The sequence below is a fragment of the Emys orbicularis genome, chromosome 19, assembly GCF_028017835.1.
Source record: "Emys orbicularis isolate rEmyOrb1 chromosome 19, rEmyOrb1.hap1, whole genome shotgun sequence".
In the NCBI taxonomy this organism is placed as follows: Eukaryota; Metazoa; Chordata; order Testudines; family Emydidae; genus Emys; species Emys orbicularis.
The window spans coordinates 23,803,776-23,819,817 of NC_088701.1; the positions used below are offsets into that span (position 1 = coordinate 23,803,776).

Sequence of the window (16,042 nt, forward strand, 5' to 3'; positions counted from 1 at the left end):
AGCTCTGCGCCAGGGTCGGTGCTTTACAGCCATGGTGCCTGGGGGGGACTGTTACCGAGTGTGCGAGCCCATCCCACCCCTTGTGTGGCCACAGTCCAAGCGGGGCAGAGGGGCCTTCCCCAGACAGGAGCAGCCAGCCTGCATTCACACTGGGCAGCCTGGCCCCCTTTAGCTAGTCCAGTGTTCTTCAAGCCAGGCCACGGCTCAGCGAGGCCCCAGTTCTCAAGGGCACCGGTCAGTCACGAACTGGACGGATGTGCTCTATGGTGGGGCTGGACCCGGGCGCGGCCCTGCTGGGCCAGACAGCACACGCTGCATCATCTCACGGGCCTGTTCTGCACGCCCCAGAGCAGAGGAGCCCACCTCGGCCCTGGCCCGGTAGGTGCTGCGATGCGCTCGGGAGCCATGGACGGAGGTTAACCCCAGCCCCATTCACAGGCAGCCGCCCAAACCTCCTCCCCTGGGACCCGCCTCTTGCCAGCTGGGGCTGTGCGTGCGGTGGAAATGGCCTGCCCGGTTCTGCGTCCTGGCTCTGACCCTGCCACGGGGTCCCGGCATGGCCACACCAGCACTGGACCTTTCTTTCTGGTGGGGAATTTCTCCTGTCAGACTCCGAGCTCTTTGGAGCAGGCCCCTGGGCAGCACCCAGCCCGGCGGGGCCCAATCTGGCTGTGGCCTTAGGTGCTGCCGCTGCTGTGTAAATTATTATTTGTCTTCCCGTAGCGTCTGGGGGGCCCGGCTGAGCTCAGGGGCCCCATCGCGCCGTGAGTTGCCCAGACACGGAGTGAGATGCTGTCCCTGCCTCCAGCCAGGAAGGAGCGTTAGCCCCGGCACGGAGGAGCCGAGGCCCAGGGCGATGAGCTCGTTTGCCTAACATCACCCACAGGGCAGCAGCATGGCCGAGGACTTACCCCGGTGTCCTGGGCCCCAAGCACTAGATCGTCCCTCCCCGTCTGCGGCTGCTGGATGCTTCGGATGCCCGAAACACGGTTAGGGTCAGGGGCCTTAAACATGCCATTAGGTTGACGTTGTCTCTGGCAAGTCAAATCCTCAGCAAGCATTCAGGGCCCTGTTTGCAGCAGTGCCCTGTCCAGGCCGGCTGGGATGCTAATGCTGCGAGCTTCCCTCCAACAGTGCCCTAGGATCGCCAGCTGTAGGGAGCGGATGGAAAGGGAGGAATTTTTGATGATTTGCTGCCACCTTCTGGTGCTGGGAGCTTGGTGCCCTTAAAGCTCAGCATGCCCCAGATGCTCTGCTCCAGCTCACGTCTGCCCGCCAAGGCTGGAAGGTGCTTGGGGGTGGGGGGAGAGTCAGCATGTAACCCCCAGTTCTAATCATTTGAAAGCTGTTTCTGTGAGGAAATATAAGACACACAGAGTGAGTCACTCATAGAGAACCCAGCCTGGAGTCCTGACTCCCAGCCCCCTGCTCTAACCACTAGACCCCACTCCCCTCCCAAAGCAGGGCACAGAACCCAGGAGTCCTGGTGCCCAGCCCTGCCCTCGCTCTAACCACTAGACCCCACTCCCCTCCCAGAGCTGGGAGATAACCCAGGAGTCCTGGCTCCCAGCCCCCTGCTCTAACCACTAGACCCCACTCCCCTCCCAAAGCAGGGCACAGAACCCAGGAGTCCTGGTGCCCAGCCCCCCTACTCTAACCACTAGACCCCACTCCCCTCCCAGAGCTGGGAAGAGAACCCAGGAGTCCTGGCTCCCAGCCCCCTGCTCTAACCACTAGACCCCACTCCCCTCCCAGAGCAGGGCACACAACCCAGGAGTCCTGGTGCCCAGGCCTGCCCTCGCTCTAACCACTAGACCCCACTCCCCTCCCAGAGCAGGGCACAGAACCCAGCAGGCTGGACTCTGAGTTCCCCCACTAAGGGAGGTCAGGATCCAGCCCCCCTGTTACTCCCTCCCGAGGGCCTGCTTGGGGGTAACTGATTCCCCAGGTGGCCACTTCCTGGTTAATTGGCAATTGAGCCCCTGGAGCTGGGTGACCGGAGGGTCGTTAGGGGGCCTGCTCCCAGGGAGAAGCTGCTTCTAAAGACATGGCTCTCCTGGCCTAGTCTATGCTTAAAGATGAGGTGGGTAGAGGCCCCGGTGTAGCTCCAGCCAGGCAGGTGGAAGAATTTCTATCGCTGCTCAGAGCGGTGGGCTGCCTACGTGGATGGAAAACCCCTTTTGCCACTACAGGAAGCAGCGGTGCTGCAGCGGTCGTGCCCATAGCGTAGCCGTGGCCGTGGCCAGAAGGTGCTGTGCCCCGAGGCGCAGGGGGCCTGGAAGGTGCACACCTAGGGAGAGGAGATTCCTGCAGGGAGAACGCCAGAGAGGCCTGTTCCCAGCGAAGGGCGCCCAGGCTGGCAGGGGCTCTGGGCAGGTCTCCGCAGACAGCTGGCTCAGGCGCAGGATTCTGCCCAGTCCAGGGAAGGGAGCTGAGCTGAGCTGAGCAGACCCTGTTGGCGAAGGGCCAGGGACTGACTCTGTCTCCCTGACAGGATGAAGGTCTTTGGTCTGTTCTTCGTTGGCCATTTCCTATTTGTGAAGGAGACACCTCCCCCCCCCCCCCAAAGGGGATGCGCTTCGATACCTGAAAACCTGCTTGGACTTGTTCCTTCCCTGGGTGGAGGGAAGTCAAGGTAGGGCTTCGGTAGTGCCCTGCCTGGCCGCAAGGGGGTGATCTGGGACAGCCGGCACTGCCAGACCCCTGTTGCAGCCCACCCCAGCCACTGCCATACGCTGTACCCCAAAGCACTCGTGAGATGTAACGCACAATCAACGCAGGGTCTCTCCTCACGGCCCGCTTGCTGGGCCCGCAGGGCTCACGTAGCCAAGCTCTGTTCAGCTGAACATCCACTTTTACAAAACCAAAGGTGGCAGATGCCGGGAACTGGGGCTTTCAGAGAAACGTCACCTGCCGGGAGCCTGGTGATCCAATGGCTGGGGTCAGCAACGCTGTCATCCTACCACCAGCCCAGCTCTCACCGTGGCCGTGACTGAGACGCAGCAAAGGGGGCTCGTGCGTCTCCTCCCCTAGGAAACCAACCCCCTGCTGTCTGCCCCCTCCCCCTGCCCTTCGCTGAGCCCGTGGGCCAAAGCCGTGGCCTTCCATGGAGTTAGCGCAGCTGGGCAACTCGACGGGACCCCACTACCAGCCTGCCGGAAGGCCCAGTCCACCGAAAGCCTAACGCTGGTAGCTGGGTCTGTGCCAGTGATGCGGGGCGGGGCTGGGGGACTAACGAACGCCCCATTGCTCTCAGTGGAGGGGGGTTCCCTGCTGGTTTGGTGGGAGCAGTGGGGCGCTGAGCACTCTGGAACAGGCTTTGCACCTTGTGGAGCAGTTTGCACCTGGGTAAAGTGTGTGTCGGGGGGGGGGGAGCTGCCCCAGGGGAGGAGGAAAGGGGGACGTGGTCGCACCCACACCCCATCCTGGCCTCCTCCTGAACCGCCCCTGCCCAGCTCCCCGGCTCTGTGCCGGCTAATGCTGTCGCTGGGGAGCCTTGCCAGAGAGCACACGCCGGAGTGCGGCCAACACGGAGTAACTTTACACCCGCTGGGGATCTGGCCCCCTTGGCACCAAGGGAGCGAGAGTAAGTTACAGCAGCCCTGGAGTTTTGGCCCTAAACACGTGTGTGTGTGTGTGTGTGTGTGTGTGTGAGGTGTGCCAGGTGTGTGTGTGTGAGGTGAGCCAGGTATGTGTGCCAGGTGTGTGTGTGTGAGGTGAGCCAGGTGTGTGTGTGTGTGTGAGGTGAGCCAGGTGTGTGTGCCAGGTGTGGGTGTGTGTGGGTGTGTGAGGTGAGCCAGGTGTGTGTGCCAGGTGTGTGTGTGTGTGTGTGTGTGTGTGAGGTGAGCCAGGTGTGTGTGCCAGGTGTGGGTGTGTGTGGGTGTGTGAGGTGAGCCAGGTGTGTGTGCCAGGTGTGTGTCTGACCACCCCTCACAATGCTCACAATCCCCCCCCCACGCAGTGACCCCGAGTTTGGAGCCAGACCCCCGCTGTCCTGCTGCCTGGCCTGGCCCCAGGGCTTCTGTGTGGCCCTGACCCCGGCCCGACGCCAGGTGCCGGCGGGGCTAGCGGCTGTGTTGACATCCCACAGTGCGGGGGGGGGCTCAGCTCGCACGTGTCCCTGGGCCCGGCCGGGGCGGAGCTGCCGGGGGGGGGCATGAAGTGCCCGGCCGGGGTTGAATGACGGGGGGTGGGAAGGCACCAGGCGGCGCTGGGCTGGGCTGGGCTGGGCGGGGCGGGGGGAGGAAGCGGTAGCGCCCCCCCCCCTACACACACACACACACACTCACTCACTCACTCCCGGGCAGACTCGCGCTGACCATGCTCCCGCACCCTCCGGCCGCCCCCCTCCTGCTCCTCCTCCTGCTGGGGTGCGGGGCGCGGGGGGAGAGCGGCGGGGACAGCCCCCCCCGCGCGCCGCAGCTGGAGACCCTGGTGAGGGGGGGGCGCGCCGCGAACGGGGTGCGGGGGGGGGGAAGCGCCGCGCGGGCCTGTTCCCGCTGGGGGGGCGCTGGGTCGTGTCTGAGCCCGCGGGGGGGACCCCGGCGCCAGAGCTGTGACCCCCCCCCTTGCGCTCGCCCCGCAGGTGGCGCCCCCCGAGGACTGCGCGGCGCGCTCGGCGCTGGGGGACACGGTGGAGATTCACTACACGGTAAGGGGGGGGGCGGGGGGAGCCGCAGGACACGTCAGCACGGGCGGCTTCTTCCGCCCGGGGCGGGGCCAGGCCGGGGCGGCTCCCCCTGGCCCGCACGTGCGGCCGGGGGGGGCGCCGCCGAGCCCCAGACGTAGCGGTGACTGGGCCCCCTCCGGCTGGGGCAGGGGAAGTGAGCGGCTCCCGTGTCCGGGGCGGGGGGAGTGCCCCTGAATCTCTGGGGCGTGGGAATGGCAGGGGGGCAGTGCCCCCTGTCTGTGTGTTGGGGGGTGGGGGGTTGGGGACAGTGCCCCCTGTGTCTGGGGGGGGGGTTGGGGACAGTGCCCCTGGGGGGGGGTTGGGGACAGTGCCCCCTGTGTCTGGGGGGGGGCCTGCAGTTGTGTCCCCTTCCCAGGAACGGCACAGGGCAGAACTCCAGCCCTTCTGCCCCCTTTGCCCTTCACGCGGCTTTGTTCCCACGTCTGCCCCCCGCCCTGCTGTGCCCGCTCGCCCCCGCTGCCCACCCCGTGGAGGCCTAGGGTCCGGGCTGGCGTCCCCATGGCAGGGCCCTTTGCGCGTCTGTCAGGGGTGGCGCAGCAGGCGCTCCCTCGCCCCAGGGCCCCGCGCCCGAGCTGGCCCTGGTCTGGCTCAGGGTGCCCGCGCTGGGGGTTACCCGTGTGTGTCAATGTCTCCCCGCAGGGCAGCTTGGAGGATGGGCGGATCATCGACACCTCGCTCTCGCGGGACCCCCTGCAGGTGGAGCTGGGTAAAAAACAGGTGATCCCTGGTACGTGAGCCTGGGCCCCAATGGGGGGAGGAGGCTGGGCTGGGCCTCCAGAGATCTGGGCTCTCTGCCATTGACTGCGTGCGTGCCCTTGGCCGTCACTTAACCTCTTTCGGGCCTTTTTCCCCACCTCCCCAGCAAGATGGGGGGGGGCTGCTCTCAGTCAGGGCCTGTGCAGCGCCCGGCACGATCTCGGTTGGGGCCTGTGCAGCGCCTGGCGCGACAGGAGCCTCTAGGTACTACTGACACACTAACTGCAGTGGAAGGTGCGGGTCTCTGTTGGCGTCTGCTGGAAGGATCAGGTGCCCCATGGGCCCCTTGCACTGCTCCGAATCCGGCTGCCCCTGGAACGCACCGACATGTTCCCCTGCCTGTCCTCTCTGCAGTGACAGTCTGTGAAGGGGCCACTGCCCTTTGCCGATGTTTGTGTGACAGAACCTCCCCTCCCACGTCCAGCCCTTGCAGATGTTCCGCCGGGTCCGGGGGGGCGGGGGGGGGAGTATTAGGAATTCCCCGGCTTGGCCCGGGCTCCGATTGGGAGGCTTCTCTCGTAACCCTGCTGAATGATCAGACCCCTCCAGATCCCTGGCTCCCACTTCCTTGGCACCCCGGCCCGCGTCGTCCCTGCCTCATTGGGGCAGCTTTCAGCAGCTTAGCCCCCTGGTGCCATGAGCCTGCCAGAGCTCAGCGGGGCTGGGGGCTCGGAAGGGAGGCCTCCTGCAACAGGGGGTGGGGAGAGGAGCCATCCCAAAGAGGCCCCGTCACCCAGGAGGGTAGGAAGCCTTTCAGAGAATCCCCCTGATTTGTGTCTCTTCTTCTGTGTTTTTTCCCTCCTCCCAGGCTTGGAGCAAAGCTTGCTAGACATGTGCGTTGGGTAAGTGAGGCCCTGGCTTGCTAGCAAGAGCAGTGGTGGTGTGGCTGGGAAAAGGCATCCTGGCTCAGTGCTTGCTCTCAGCCAAAGCAATAGACAAGCTGGGGATCCTCGGCGCTCCCCTTCTGCTCCGGTATGGGGCTTCCCACGGGGCTGGATCAGCGGAGTGGGCAGGGGGCTGGAGATGCAAACATGGTAAAAATCAGGTCAGAGCCTAGGCGGGGGGCCCAGCCCTTTGCTGTACCTGCATTTTCTCTCCAGGAAGCTGGGCCTGGGTCCCGGGCCTGGCTCTCGGTGTGTGCTCATCTCCAGGAGCAGGAAGGGGGCTCTCTGCCTGCCCTCTGGGCTGGGCTGCCCACTGGGGGCAGGGGCGAGGCGCTCCCTTCCTGTGGACTGGGTTTCTGCAGGCAGGTGCAGGTGGTTGGGCCTGCAGGCACTTGCAGACAAGCATGCAGCTCTGACACTAGCCCACCCAGGGCTGGATGCGAAACCATGAAGGAAGCTGCTCTCAGTCACTGAGCCAGTGCCCCAACCACCTGCCGCTGGACGTGCTGCCTTGGAGAGGAGGCCCTAATGCATTCTCGTTATTTTAACACCTCCAGGCCCTTCTCCTTGGACACGGGCTGGTACCCTCAGCATCCTGCCCACAGCCCAGCTCTATCGCTTATGTTCTACCCATGTACAATTTCAGTTTGATTAGGCACTTCTTGTCCTGAACTGTGATGGAGTTGTGCTGGGTGGCTGCTGTGCTCCACCCCAGCAGTGGTCGCACTTCCCGGGTGGATGGGGTGCCTTGGGCAGGGGATGCTGCGTGCAAATGGCAGGGCTGTGGCTATGCTGCCAAAGGGCAGAAGGTTGGGCCCTTGCTCTGATGTGCCTCTCCCTCTGCCTGGCAGGGAGAAGCGGAGGGTGATCATCCCGCCTCAGCTGGCTTACGGCAAGCGAGGATCCCCACCTGCTGTCCCAGGTAACTGCCGCCTCCGCGTCTGCCCAGCCTGGCTGGATGTGGGATCTTCCTTAACTGGCCTGAGTCTCAGAGCCAAGCCCTGGTGCCCCCCACCCCAGGGCAGAGAGCACTAGGCTGATGTTAGGTCCCCCCCAGCCCTCTGGTTACCCAGCAACACCTGCTACAGATTCTGCTCCCTGGTGAATTCAGTGCCAGGCTGACGGACAGCCCCGGAGCTGGACGTTGTGGCCCGCCAAGGAGCGAGGGAGCTTGGGCTCTGTAGCCCCTTCAGTCCTTGGCTTGCCTGGAGAGGCTGCCAGAGCTGACGTGGCAGGGCTGGGACTCCCCAGAGCTGCAGCTGCCTCTGGTTTGCTCTGGGCAGGGCAGCGTGTGGGTACCCTGGTCTGGGGGAGCAGTGCTGTCTGGTGCCCTCCCATGAGCTTGGGCAGTGACCACATGCCCAGTGCCAGCTGTATCAGGACCACTCCCACCTCTGCCGCGTGTGCGGGGGAGCCCAGCTCAGCCATGCCCCCTCTCTCCCCAGCTGACGCCGTGCTGCAGTTCGACGTGGAGCTGGTTGGCCTCTCCCGGGCCAGCTACTGGCAGAAGGTGACGAATGACGTGCTGCCCCTGCTCTGCATCGGGCTGATCCCGGCTCTGCTGGGCCTGATTGGCTACCACCTCTACCACAAGGCCAGCAGCTCCCGGGGGGCCAAGAAGAGGCTCAAGGAGGAGAAGAGAAACAAGGCCAAAAAGAAATAAACGTCCCCTCCCCACAGTATCAGCACCTGCTCCGTGGCTGCTTTTGTCAGGGTCCCTGGGGAAGAGGGCCTGGGGGAAGCCCTTTGCTCCCCTCCGAAGGGGGGCCGGAGCAGCAGGACTGGCTTGAACCTGGCCAAGCCAGCTGACAGGGCAGGAGAGTGAAGGCATCTCACTCACAGTGGCCACCTGCCTGCCCTTTCCCAGGATCAGGCAATCCCAGGGCCGTGCTTCCCTTGGGCAGGACCTGGCCTGGAGGCTGCAGAACTGCACCAGGGTCACCAGCCTGCCTTGGCAATGCGGGGGTAGAGCCCTGTGCCTGGATGCCCCTCGGCTCCCCTACACTCCCCTGTCAGGCGTCACCACTGCGATCAGTACAACCCTTTAATGGCAGCTTCCTATGGGCACGGAGTGGGACAGCACCGCCGGGGAAGCGCTCGCTGCTCCTCACGCCCGACTCTCCCAGCCACGCGCGCCAGGCACAAGCTGCCACAGGTCGCAGAGCGCAGTTCCCAGCATGCCCCGGGCTGGGCAGGTGGGCGGCTCACAGGATGTGTGGCACCTCGTGGGCAGCCTCGATGACATTGTGAAGGGGCCGTTTTCGGTGGGCTTTGCCGGCGGGCCCAGGCGCACAGAGCTTGTGGTTGAGGATGAGCAGTGGGTTGAGCCGGCTGAGCACCTCGTCGCTCACCGAGATCCCGTCCAGGTACTGCTTGAGCAGCAGGCGCAGCTTCTGGTTCTCCTGGCGCAGCACTGCCTTCTCCCGCTCCAGAGACAGCTGCTCCAGCTTCACCTTGTTGTACCTTTGCCAGAAGTGCTCCAGGCCCAGGTAATCCTGCATCAGCTGCAGTTGGAAGGACAGAGGAGAGCTGAGGGGGGGCTCCCACAATGCACCCCATCTGGTTCTGCTTGTCCCCTCAATTAAAGAGCGCATGGTTCTCAGCAACCTTCTCCCCAGCCGCCCAGTGCGGCACACGCTCCACCAGCTATGCCAGCCTGCCTCTAGGCACCCCCAGCGTCTGGGTCCCTGCCCTCCTTCCAGCACCCTGATGGGGAGGGAGGGGGTCCAGGTTTCACCCCTTACCTGGGCCAGCTGCTCCCCAGGCTTCTCCAGGGAGACTTGCTCCAGCTCCTCCTGCTCCTCCCTGCTCAGCGAGGAGGCGTAGAATGGCAGCACCTTCTCCTCCTCGGTCTCCAGCTTCCGACACATCTCGGCCAGCCTCAGGGTGAGCTCTGCCTGCGGGGCAAGCGAGGCCTTAGCGGGCCGGTTGGGGACAGCTCGGCGAGCAGTGTGCTCTGGACACCAGGAGGGGGGGCTTTTCCTGGGGGGTGCTGGATTGTGTTGACAACGCAGGGGTATGGCAGGAGAAGTGTCTCCCTGGGGCCAGGAAGGGATGATGGGTTTGGGGGAGGCGAGTCTCCCACCAGCCAGGCTGCATGGCTGGGACTTCTCTCTCCTGTCTGTCCTGGACAGGGGCAGCTGTGAGCTGCATTTGGCCAGTGCTACTCCAGGCATGCATGGGAGAGCAGGGCCCCCGTGGGCGGGGCAGAGGCCTCTCCTGCAGGGTTAGGGGAACTCCGGCCTTTACCTTTTCTAGGACGCCCCTTAGCTTCTTCAGGGCAGTGCTGCTCTCCAGGGTGAGCTTGGCCAGGTTGCTCCTGGCCTTGGCCCTGGCCTGGTTCATCTGGCTCTTGAGCTTCTGCAGCTGCTTGAGCACAACCTCCTTCTCCTCGTGCACGCGCCGGTTCTGCTCCTCGGCCTCCCGCATGTGTGCCGCGATCTTGCCTTTCAGGATGCCAATGGAGTCCTGGCAGGGAAATGGCGCCCGGAGCAGTCAGTGAGTTGCTCAGCTCACCGGGAACCCCACGACCCCCCAAGAAGGCCTGTTTCCTACAGCCAGGGCTTGGGGTGGGGCAGCCTCACTGACCTGAATTTTCTGCAGCTTCTTCATCTGCATCTCAATCTCCTTGGAGCTCTTCTCATCCTTCATCTTGAGGGCCTCAAATGCAATCTTCCGGTCCTCTGTTGCCTCGGTGTAGTTCTTCAGCGCCTGCTGGAACCGCTTCCACAGCTCCTCCACTGTGCCCTCCAGCTGCACACGCAGATAGTGCTTCTCCTCCAGGTTCTGGGGGGGGGGAGAGACATGTTAGCCCCTCACCCACCCTGAGCCACCAGCGTCCCCTCCCCTGACTCCCCAGGCCAGCCATGCCTGCAGAGCCCACCCCAAGGGCAGGAACCCAAACCCCAGGAGGGGAGCTCCCCCCCTCCAGTCCCACTGGGACTGGGCAGCCCCCTAAGCTGGCAGTGGGGAGGACCTTGTGGTAGAGATGGACTCTTGCCCATACCCTGTGCCTTAGCAAGCCCTGCACACATAGGAGTGTGAGGAGGAGGGGCTCTTCACCAGAGTCCGCCACCAGCTGCTGGCTGAAGAACCAGAGGAAGGCTGGTGTCACCAAGCCCCTCCCCTGCCCCAGGCTGGCATGGAGCAGCCTCAGCCCAGACCTTGTTCTTGACGTCGTCCCTGGTGCTCTGGAAGTCCAGCTTGGCCTCGTATTCGCTCTCACTGAAGTTCTGCTCCAGGGCCAGCAGCACATCCCGCAGGTAGCGGCTCTCCTTGTCATGGTGCTCGATGATCATCATCCTGGGGAAGCCGCAGGTGAGCCGCCAGGGGTGAGCCAGCATGGCCCGCAGCGGGGAGGGGAGAGCAGCTGATGGCTACCCAGAGAGCTCTGGGGAGCTGCTCCACGGGGGGCTACAGCTGGGGCTCAGCACAAGAGCCTCATGGCCAGGGATGAGGGCTCATGGCCCTGGGGCACCATCAAGCTGCCTCCCCATCCCTATGTTCATCACCTGCCTGTCTGTGCCCTCCCCCAAAGTGGGCGATCCTCTCCCCCCCCCCCCCCCGTACCTTTCTGTCTCAAACTCCTTCTTCAGGGCCTCCAGCTCGGTGTTGTAATCCTCATCCAGGTACCTCAGGCGGCACCGCTGGAGCTGCAGCAGCTGGTCGATGTTGTGCAGGTGGCTGCACAGGGCATGAGTGTACTGCGCCTCTGCCTCGGACAGGTCCCTGGCCAGCGACTGTATGGATGACACAGAACACTCAGGCGCTGCAGCGCCGGCCCCAGAGCCTCCGAGCGCTGTTACCCCAGCGAGCTCAGCGGCAGCGAGGGCTGCAGGGTGCATGGGACCCTGGTTTGAGCACATTTGCCCTCCTGCAGCACTTCCTCTCCTTGAGGGGGCATTGCTAGCCACTCTTCCAGCCCTGTTCATGGACCCACAGCGCTACGCACCCCTCCCAGCTCACCCAGCTGGGACCCCCACTGCTTACCCGGATGACACTGTCCTTGCAGTCCACCACCCGCTCAAAGGTCTGGCTCAGGATCTCAATGTCCTTGCGCAGTTCTCTGGCCTTGACTTCCCGCAGCACCGTGCGCCACTGCAGGTTGATTTTATTCATGTTGAGGGCGCTGTTGTGCTCCTCCTTCGCCAGCTTGTCCTGCCGGGTGGGTCACAAGGTTACACTGGCCGGGTGGGAGCACATCCCAACCACCTACCGGTATCTAACTAGCTCAAGTGGAACCTGCAGCCCCAAGCACTGCGCAAGCTCCAGAGACTCCGCCAGCTCCCAGCAGCGTGCGACAGAAAGACTGACGGGGACGCCCATCACGTACCGCACCGGTTCAGCATTACGAGGGGAGAGCCCGGCGCAGTCTGGGCAGAGAGCCCGGCTCACACGGGAGAACGAGGCCCCGGAATGACAGCTCCCTTGGGGGGACGTTTCAGAAGCAAAATTGTAGGTTTCGATTATTGGCCCAAAAGTTGACATTTTCTGTCGAATGCCCCCACCCTCCCCAAGCCATTTTCCTGCCCAGCTCCAGGTCCCAGCTCGGCTCCCAGCGCCCAGGGGGCAATTCGCAGGTGGCACTAAACGGGCCCTGGAGCGGGGCACCCCGCCCCGCCTGCGCCCCGGGCCTCGCCTTCAGGAACTGGGTGAGCATGTCCTCCTTCTTCTTGCTCAGCTCCTCCTCCGCCAGCATCTTCTGCTGCATCAGCAGCAACCGCTCCTCCTCGCTCAGCACGGCCGCCTTGCGCCCCTTGCGTCCCTTCTTCGGCATGGCTGCGGGGCTGGGGGGAGCCGGGTCAGATGCTGCCAAGGGGGCGCCCCCCACCCTGCACAGGGTCCCTGGTCAGAACCCTCCTCCCCTGCAGATGGCCCCCTCCCCCCATGGGCCCCCTGCCTCCAGGGGCCCCTCCCCCCAGGGTGCCCCCTATGGGCCCCCGGCCCCCTCCCCCCATGGGCCCCCTCCCCCCATGGGCCCCCTGCCTCCAGGGGCCCCTCCCCCCAGGGTGCCCCCTATGGGCCCCCTGCCTCCAGTGTGCCCCCTCTGGGCCCTCTCCCCCCATGAGCCCCCCGCCTCCAGGGGCCCCTCCTCCCACGGGCCCTCTGTCCCCCACGGGCCCCCTGCCTCCAGGGGCCCCTCCCCCCACGGGCCCCCTGCCTCCAGTGTGCCCCCTATGGGCCCTCTCCCCCCATGAGCCCCCCACGGGCCCCCTGCCTCCAGGGGCCCCTCCCCCCATGGGTGCCCCCTACTGGCCCTCTGCCCCCCCGGTACCTCTTGATCCTCCCCCCTGCAGCAAGTCGCGTCCCTCTGTCTCCTAGCAACAGCCGCTTCCGTTGGAGGGGCGGCCCCTGCGGCCCGGGCGCTGACGAGCGGTCGCTCTGGGAAAGAGGGAGGCCCCAGGCTGGAGTGAGCGACCCCTGCGCCTGGAGGACCCGCCGGGCCCGGCGACCGCCGTGAGGTGGGGGAGGGGGGGAGGGGGAAGGGGATTGCAGTGAGGGGGAGGAGTTAGTGGGGGGAGGGGGAGGGGGATTGGAGGGGGAAGGGGATAGTGGGTGGGGAGGTGGGGAAGGGGATAGCGGGGGAGGGGGGACAGGAGAAGCAGGAGGAAACAGTTCCCTGACCCCTTGCAGGTGCAGCCTGGCCCCCCTGGCTCCCGGCCCCTCTCCCACCTGTGAGCGTCCCTGCACCTGCAACCCTCCCTCCCCCCCCCCCGCACACAGTGTCCTGTCCAGCCCCCCTGGACATCCCTCCCCCACCTGCCACTCTCCTCGCATGCTGCCAGCCTCTTCCTCTTTTTGGGTGGAGCCTGTTCCCATGGTGGCGCTGGGACCCCTGGTACCAGCTGCTGCTGGACCCAGCCCAGGGCCGAGCCCTGCAGAGCAGAGCTCCGCATCCCGGGCCCTGCCAGCTCCGCCATGGGCACAGAGGGATCCCGGCCAGGGGAGACGCCAGCGGGGGCCAAGGATCCAAAAATCTCAGTAGTGGCCAGTTCCAGAGCTCCCTGGTGGGAAGGAGCCTGGGCTAGCGAGTCAGAGAAGGAAGCCAGGACTCCTGGGTTCTCTTCCCACGCTGTCCGGTGGTTAGAGCAGGGGCAGGAGCCAGGACTCCTGGGTTCTCTTCCCACGCTTTGGTAGGGGAATGCTGTCCGGTGGTTAGAGCAGGGGCAGGAGCCAGGACTCCTGGGTTCTACTCAAGGCTCGGCCATTGACTCACCATGTGACCTTGGGGGAGGCACATCCCTTCTCTGTGCTTCAATTTCCTCATCTGACCAACCCCCCAGGGCAGGTGAGGTTCAGTTCTGGTGTGGAGCCCCCCTTGGGTGGGGTGCTGGGATTGATTCTTCTCGAACCCAGTGCTGCCCACAAGCCCAAGGGGGATCAGCATAGAGGTGTCTCTAAGGGCCCCCCGCCATGCTCCCCACCCCACTACCCTGTCCCCGTCAAGTGGCTGCTTTGGCATTGCAGGTGCTTGACAAAGGACAGCCAGCAGAAAGCACGGTGCCCATGCAGAATGAAGTGGGGGAGGGGGCTCATAGTGTTGTTGGGGATGGAGATTCAGGGCCCCAGGCTGTCCTGCAGCTGAGAGCCATGAAGCCCAGAGAGGGAGGCAGGTGGGTTTGAGGCCGGGACTCAGCTGTGTCAGTTATTAACAATACCGGTGTCTGTCATTGCCTGGCCCTGCAAAGCGCTAGGAACCCAGTCAGCCCCCTTCTGTGCTGAGCCCCCGGCAGACGGAGCTGGAGCTGGTTAACCAGGTGTCAGGCATTCCCCTGCCAGGCCGCGAGCGGCCTTGGGTTCAGACTGGCTGGCTCAGGGGGGAAATGGGGCACAGGGTTTTGCCCTCTGGTGGCACCGGCTGTGCTCCAGCCCCAGGTCACGAGTGACCCAAAGTCATCCCTGCCAGGGGTGCAGAATGGGTTTGGGGGTCTTCGGTCAGTTCCCGCTTCCCAGGCTCCCACATCACAGTCAGACCCTTCGTGATTAGTCACCTCATCCATTGCCCCCGTGGTAAAGGTCAGGCTGGGGAGACCAGGACGCTGGGGCGTGGGGCAGCTCTGCCCTTGGCCCCTCACCCCATCAATCCCCCTCCCAGGCTGGCTTGGTTCCTTGGTAGGGGGACACCTTGCCCCGGGGGTGGGATAGCCATGTAAATGCACCTGCCCTGGGGAGGGGGGAGGGGGGAATTGGGGTTATTCTTTCGCTATTGTTTTAATGTGGGGTGTTTTTTTGCAGCACTGTTGTCATGGTAACTGGCGTGGGTTTAATTATATGAAGAGAGGCCAAATCCTCTCCCTCCCTGCATCATTTTATGCCCTCGCCCCACCTGCCCCCTTCCCCCGTTTGGGGCCAGTCCAATTTGGCCCATTGCAGAGTCTGGGCCAGGAAGGGAGGAACCAAGAGTCGACCTGTCCCTGAGGTTGGTGGCACCTGGATCCCACGGCAGGATCCCGTCTCCCCATAACGCGCAGCCAGCTCGCCTCCCAGAGCATGGGGCTCAGAGCTTCCCCCCTCCCCTCCATGGCTCTCCAGCATATCTGCATTTCCTCCTGATGGGAAAAACACGCGCAGGAAGCCGGAGTCCTGGAATTTCTGAGCCGTTCTGTGCAATCTCTGGACTTCCCCCGGCCGTCCCCCAGCTGCATGGCTCACTCAGCCCTCCCCCTCCTTTTCCCACCTTGGGCGCTTGCCACCGGTCCCAGCCAGGGAGTGGGCCTCACGGGGGAGGGGGATTTGTGGAACAAATGGCCGGGACTGGCACAGGCAATTCCATCCCGATCTCTCCAGGGTCTGGCTTGGCCCAGGGCACCAGCGCCTCCTGCTGGGAGAGTCCGGGCCTGCAGCAGCTGCTGGACACAGGGGACTTGGGGTCTTCACAGAAGCCGCATCAGCCCCCGCCTCTTTCCAGCTGCCCTATGTTCCCGAGCAGACGGGCAGCGGGGGCGAGACAGCAACCCAGGGCGTGCTGTCCCATGGCTGAGGAGCAGCCCTAAAATAACCACCCCCCTCCTGGCTACTCCAGTCCCGGTCTCTTCCAGCAGGAGGCGCTGTACAGACGGGCTAGCACGGTGCACTAGGTGCTAGGACGAGCCAGACCCTGATGTGTTCCAGGCCAGCAGCTCCCATGTCTAGACCAGGATCGTTATGGCCTCGGAGGGACCCCTGGAAAGAGTCAGGTTCAGATCTGTTCTTCTGGAGGCCGCTGAACAAAAGCTGCCAACATGCCAGCCCCTGAGAGAGCCACTCCCCGGCACCTCCCCCCAGCTACCAGCCGGGGGATTCATTGCCAAGGGATTTGCATGGGTGAGTAGCAGCAGCGCTGTTTACCGTCCAGGCTGGAGAGTACCTGGCAGGCCCCAGGTATCTCGCTCTCCCCTCTAGTGCTAGGGGAAAGTCCCAGGTCACCTTCCCAGCAGCCAGGCTCCCTTCCCAGCAGCCAGGCTCGGTCACATGGAATCCGGGATCGGAAAGTGCCTCCTAAAGGGCCTAGTGACGTTTCCTGTTTCCATCCGTGGAGCTGACTCCCTGGCTTCCTTCTAGCTGCATCAGCTCTAAGTGCCTGCCCCAGTCAGCCTTTCTGAGTTGTCCGAAAGCACTTACCCAGCGCTGTTCAGCCACCAGCCTGATGGGGAAACTGAGGCACAGAGATGGCTGCAAAGTGACTCACCTGTGATCACACAGCCAGTCACGGGCAGACCCCCAGGAGTCCTGA

General features: G+C 64.4%; 2 protein-coding genes across 2 annotated transcripts; one reads left to right on the forward strand and one right to left on the reverse strand.

Annotated features, from left to right (window-relative positions):
• Positions 1-4,320: 4,320 nt before the first annotated feature.
• On the forward strand, positions 4,321-8,009 carry FKBP11 (FKBP prolyl isomerase 11). The gene is made up of 6 exons (XM_065419587.1): positions 4,321-4,434; positions 4,586-4,651; positions 5,330-5,417; positions 6,255-6,288; positions 7,182-7,252; positions 7,776-8,009. The coding sequence occupies exons 1-6, from the start codon at positions 4,321-4,323 to the stop codon at positions 7,991-7,993; spliced, it is 591 nt and encodes a 196-aa protein (XP_065275659.1). The 3' UTR covers positions 7,994-8,009.
• A 525-nt stretch (positions 8,010-8,534) lies between these two features.
• Positions 8,535-12,106, reverse strand: CCDC65 (coiled-coil domain containing 65). The gene is made up of 8 exons (XM_065419749.1): positions 11,969-12,106; positions 11,320-11,487; positions 10,900-11,069; positions 10,494-10,632; positions 9,919-10,116; positions 9,580-9,798; positions 9,075-9,227; positions 8,535-8,834 (listed from the first exon to the last, which is right to left on the reverse strand). Exons 1-8 carry the CDS (start codon positions 12,104-12,106, stop codon positions 8,535-8,537), a joined length of 1,485 nt encoding a protein of 494 aa, XP_065275821.1.
• Between the last annotated feature and the right edge of the window lie 3,936 nt (positions 12,107-16,042).

What these genes read in the sequence shown, in the direction of transcription:
- FKBP11 (XM_065419587.1), top strand. Translation starts at nt 4,321, where the DNA reads ATGCTCCCGCACCCTCCGGCCGCCCCCCTCCTGCTCCTCCTCCTGCTG. An exon ending in CGGTGGAGATTCACTACACG is followed by an intron (nt 4,652 to 5,329) that starts GTAAGGGGGGGG and finishes GTCTCCCCGCAG; the next exon opens with GGCAGCTTGGAGGATGGGCG. An exon ending in TTGCTAGACATGTGCGTTGG is followed by an intron (nt 6,289 to 7,181) that starts GTAAGTGAGGCC and finishes TCTGCCTGGCAG; the next exon opens with GGAGAAGCGGAGGGTGATCA.
- CCDC65 (XM_065419749.1), bottom strand. Translation starts at nt 12,106, where the DNA reads ATGCCGAAGAAGGGACGCAAGGGGCGCAAGGCGGCCGTGCTGAGCGAG. An exon ending in TGCTCACCCAGTTCCTGAAG is followed by an intron (nt 11,488 to 11,968) that starts GCGAGGCCCGGG and finishes CCCACCCGGCAG; the next exon opens with GACAAGCTGGCGAAGGAGGA. An exon ending in CTGGGGAGCAGCTGGCCCAG is followed by an intron (nt 8,835 to 9,074) that starts GTAAGGGGTGAA and finishes TTCCAACTGCAG; the next exon opens with CTGATGCAGGATTACCTGGG.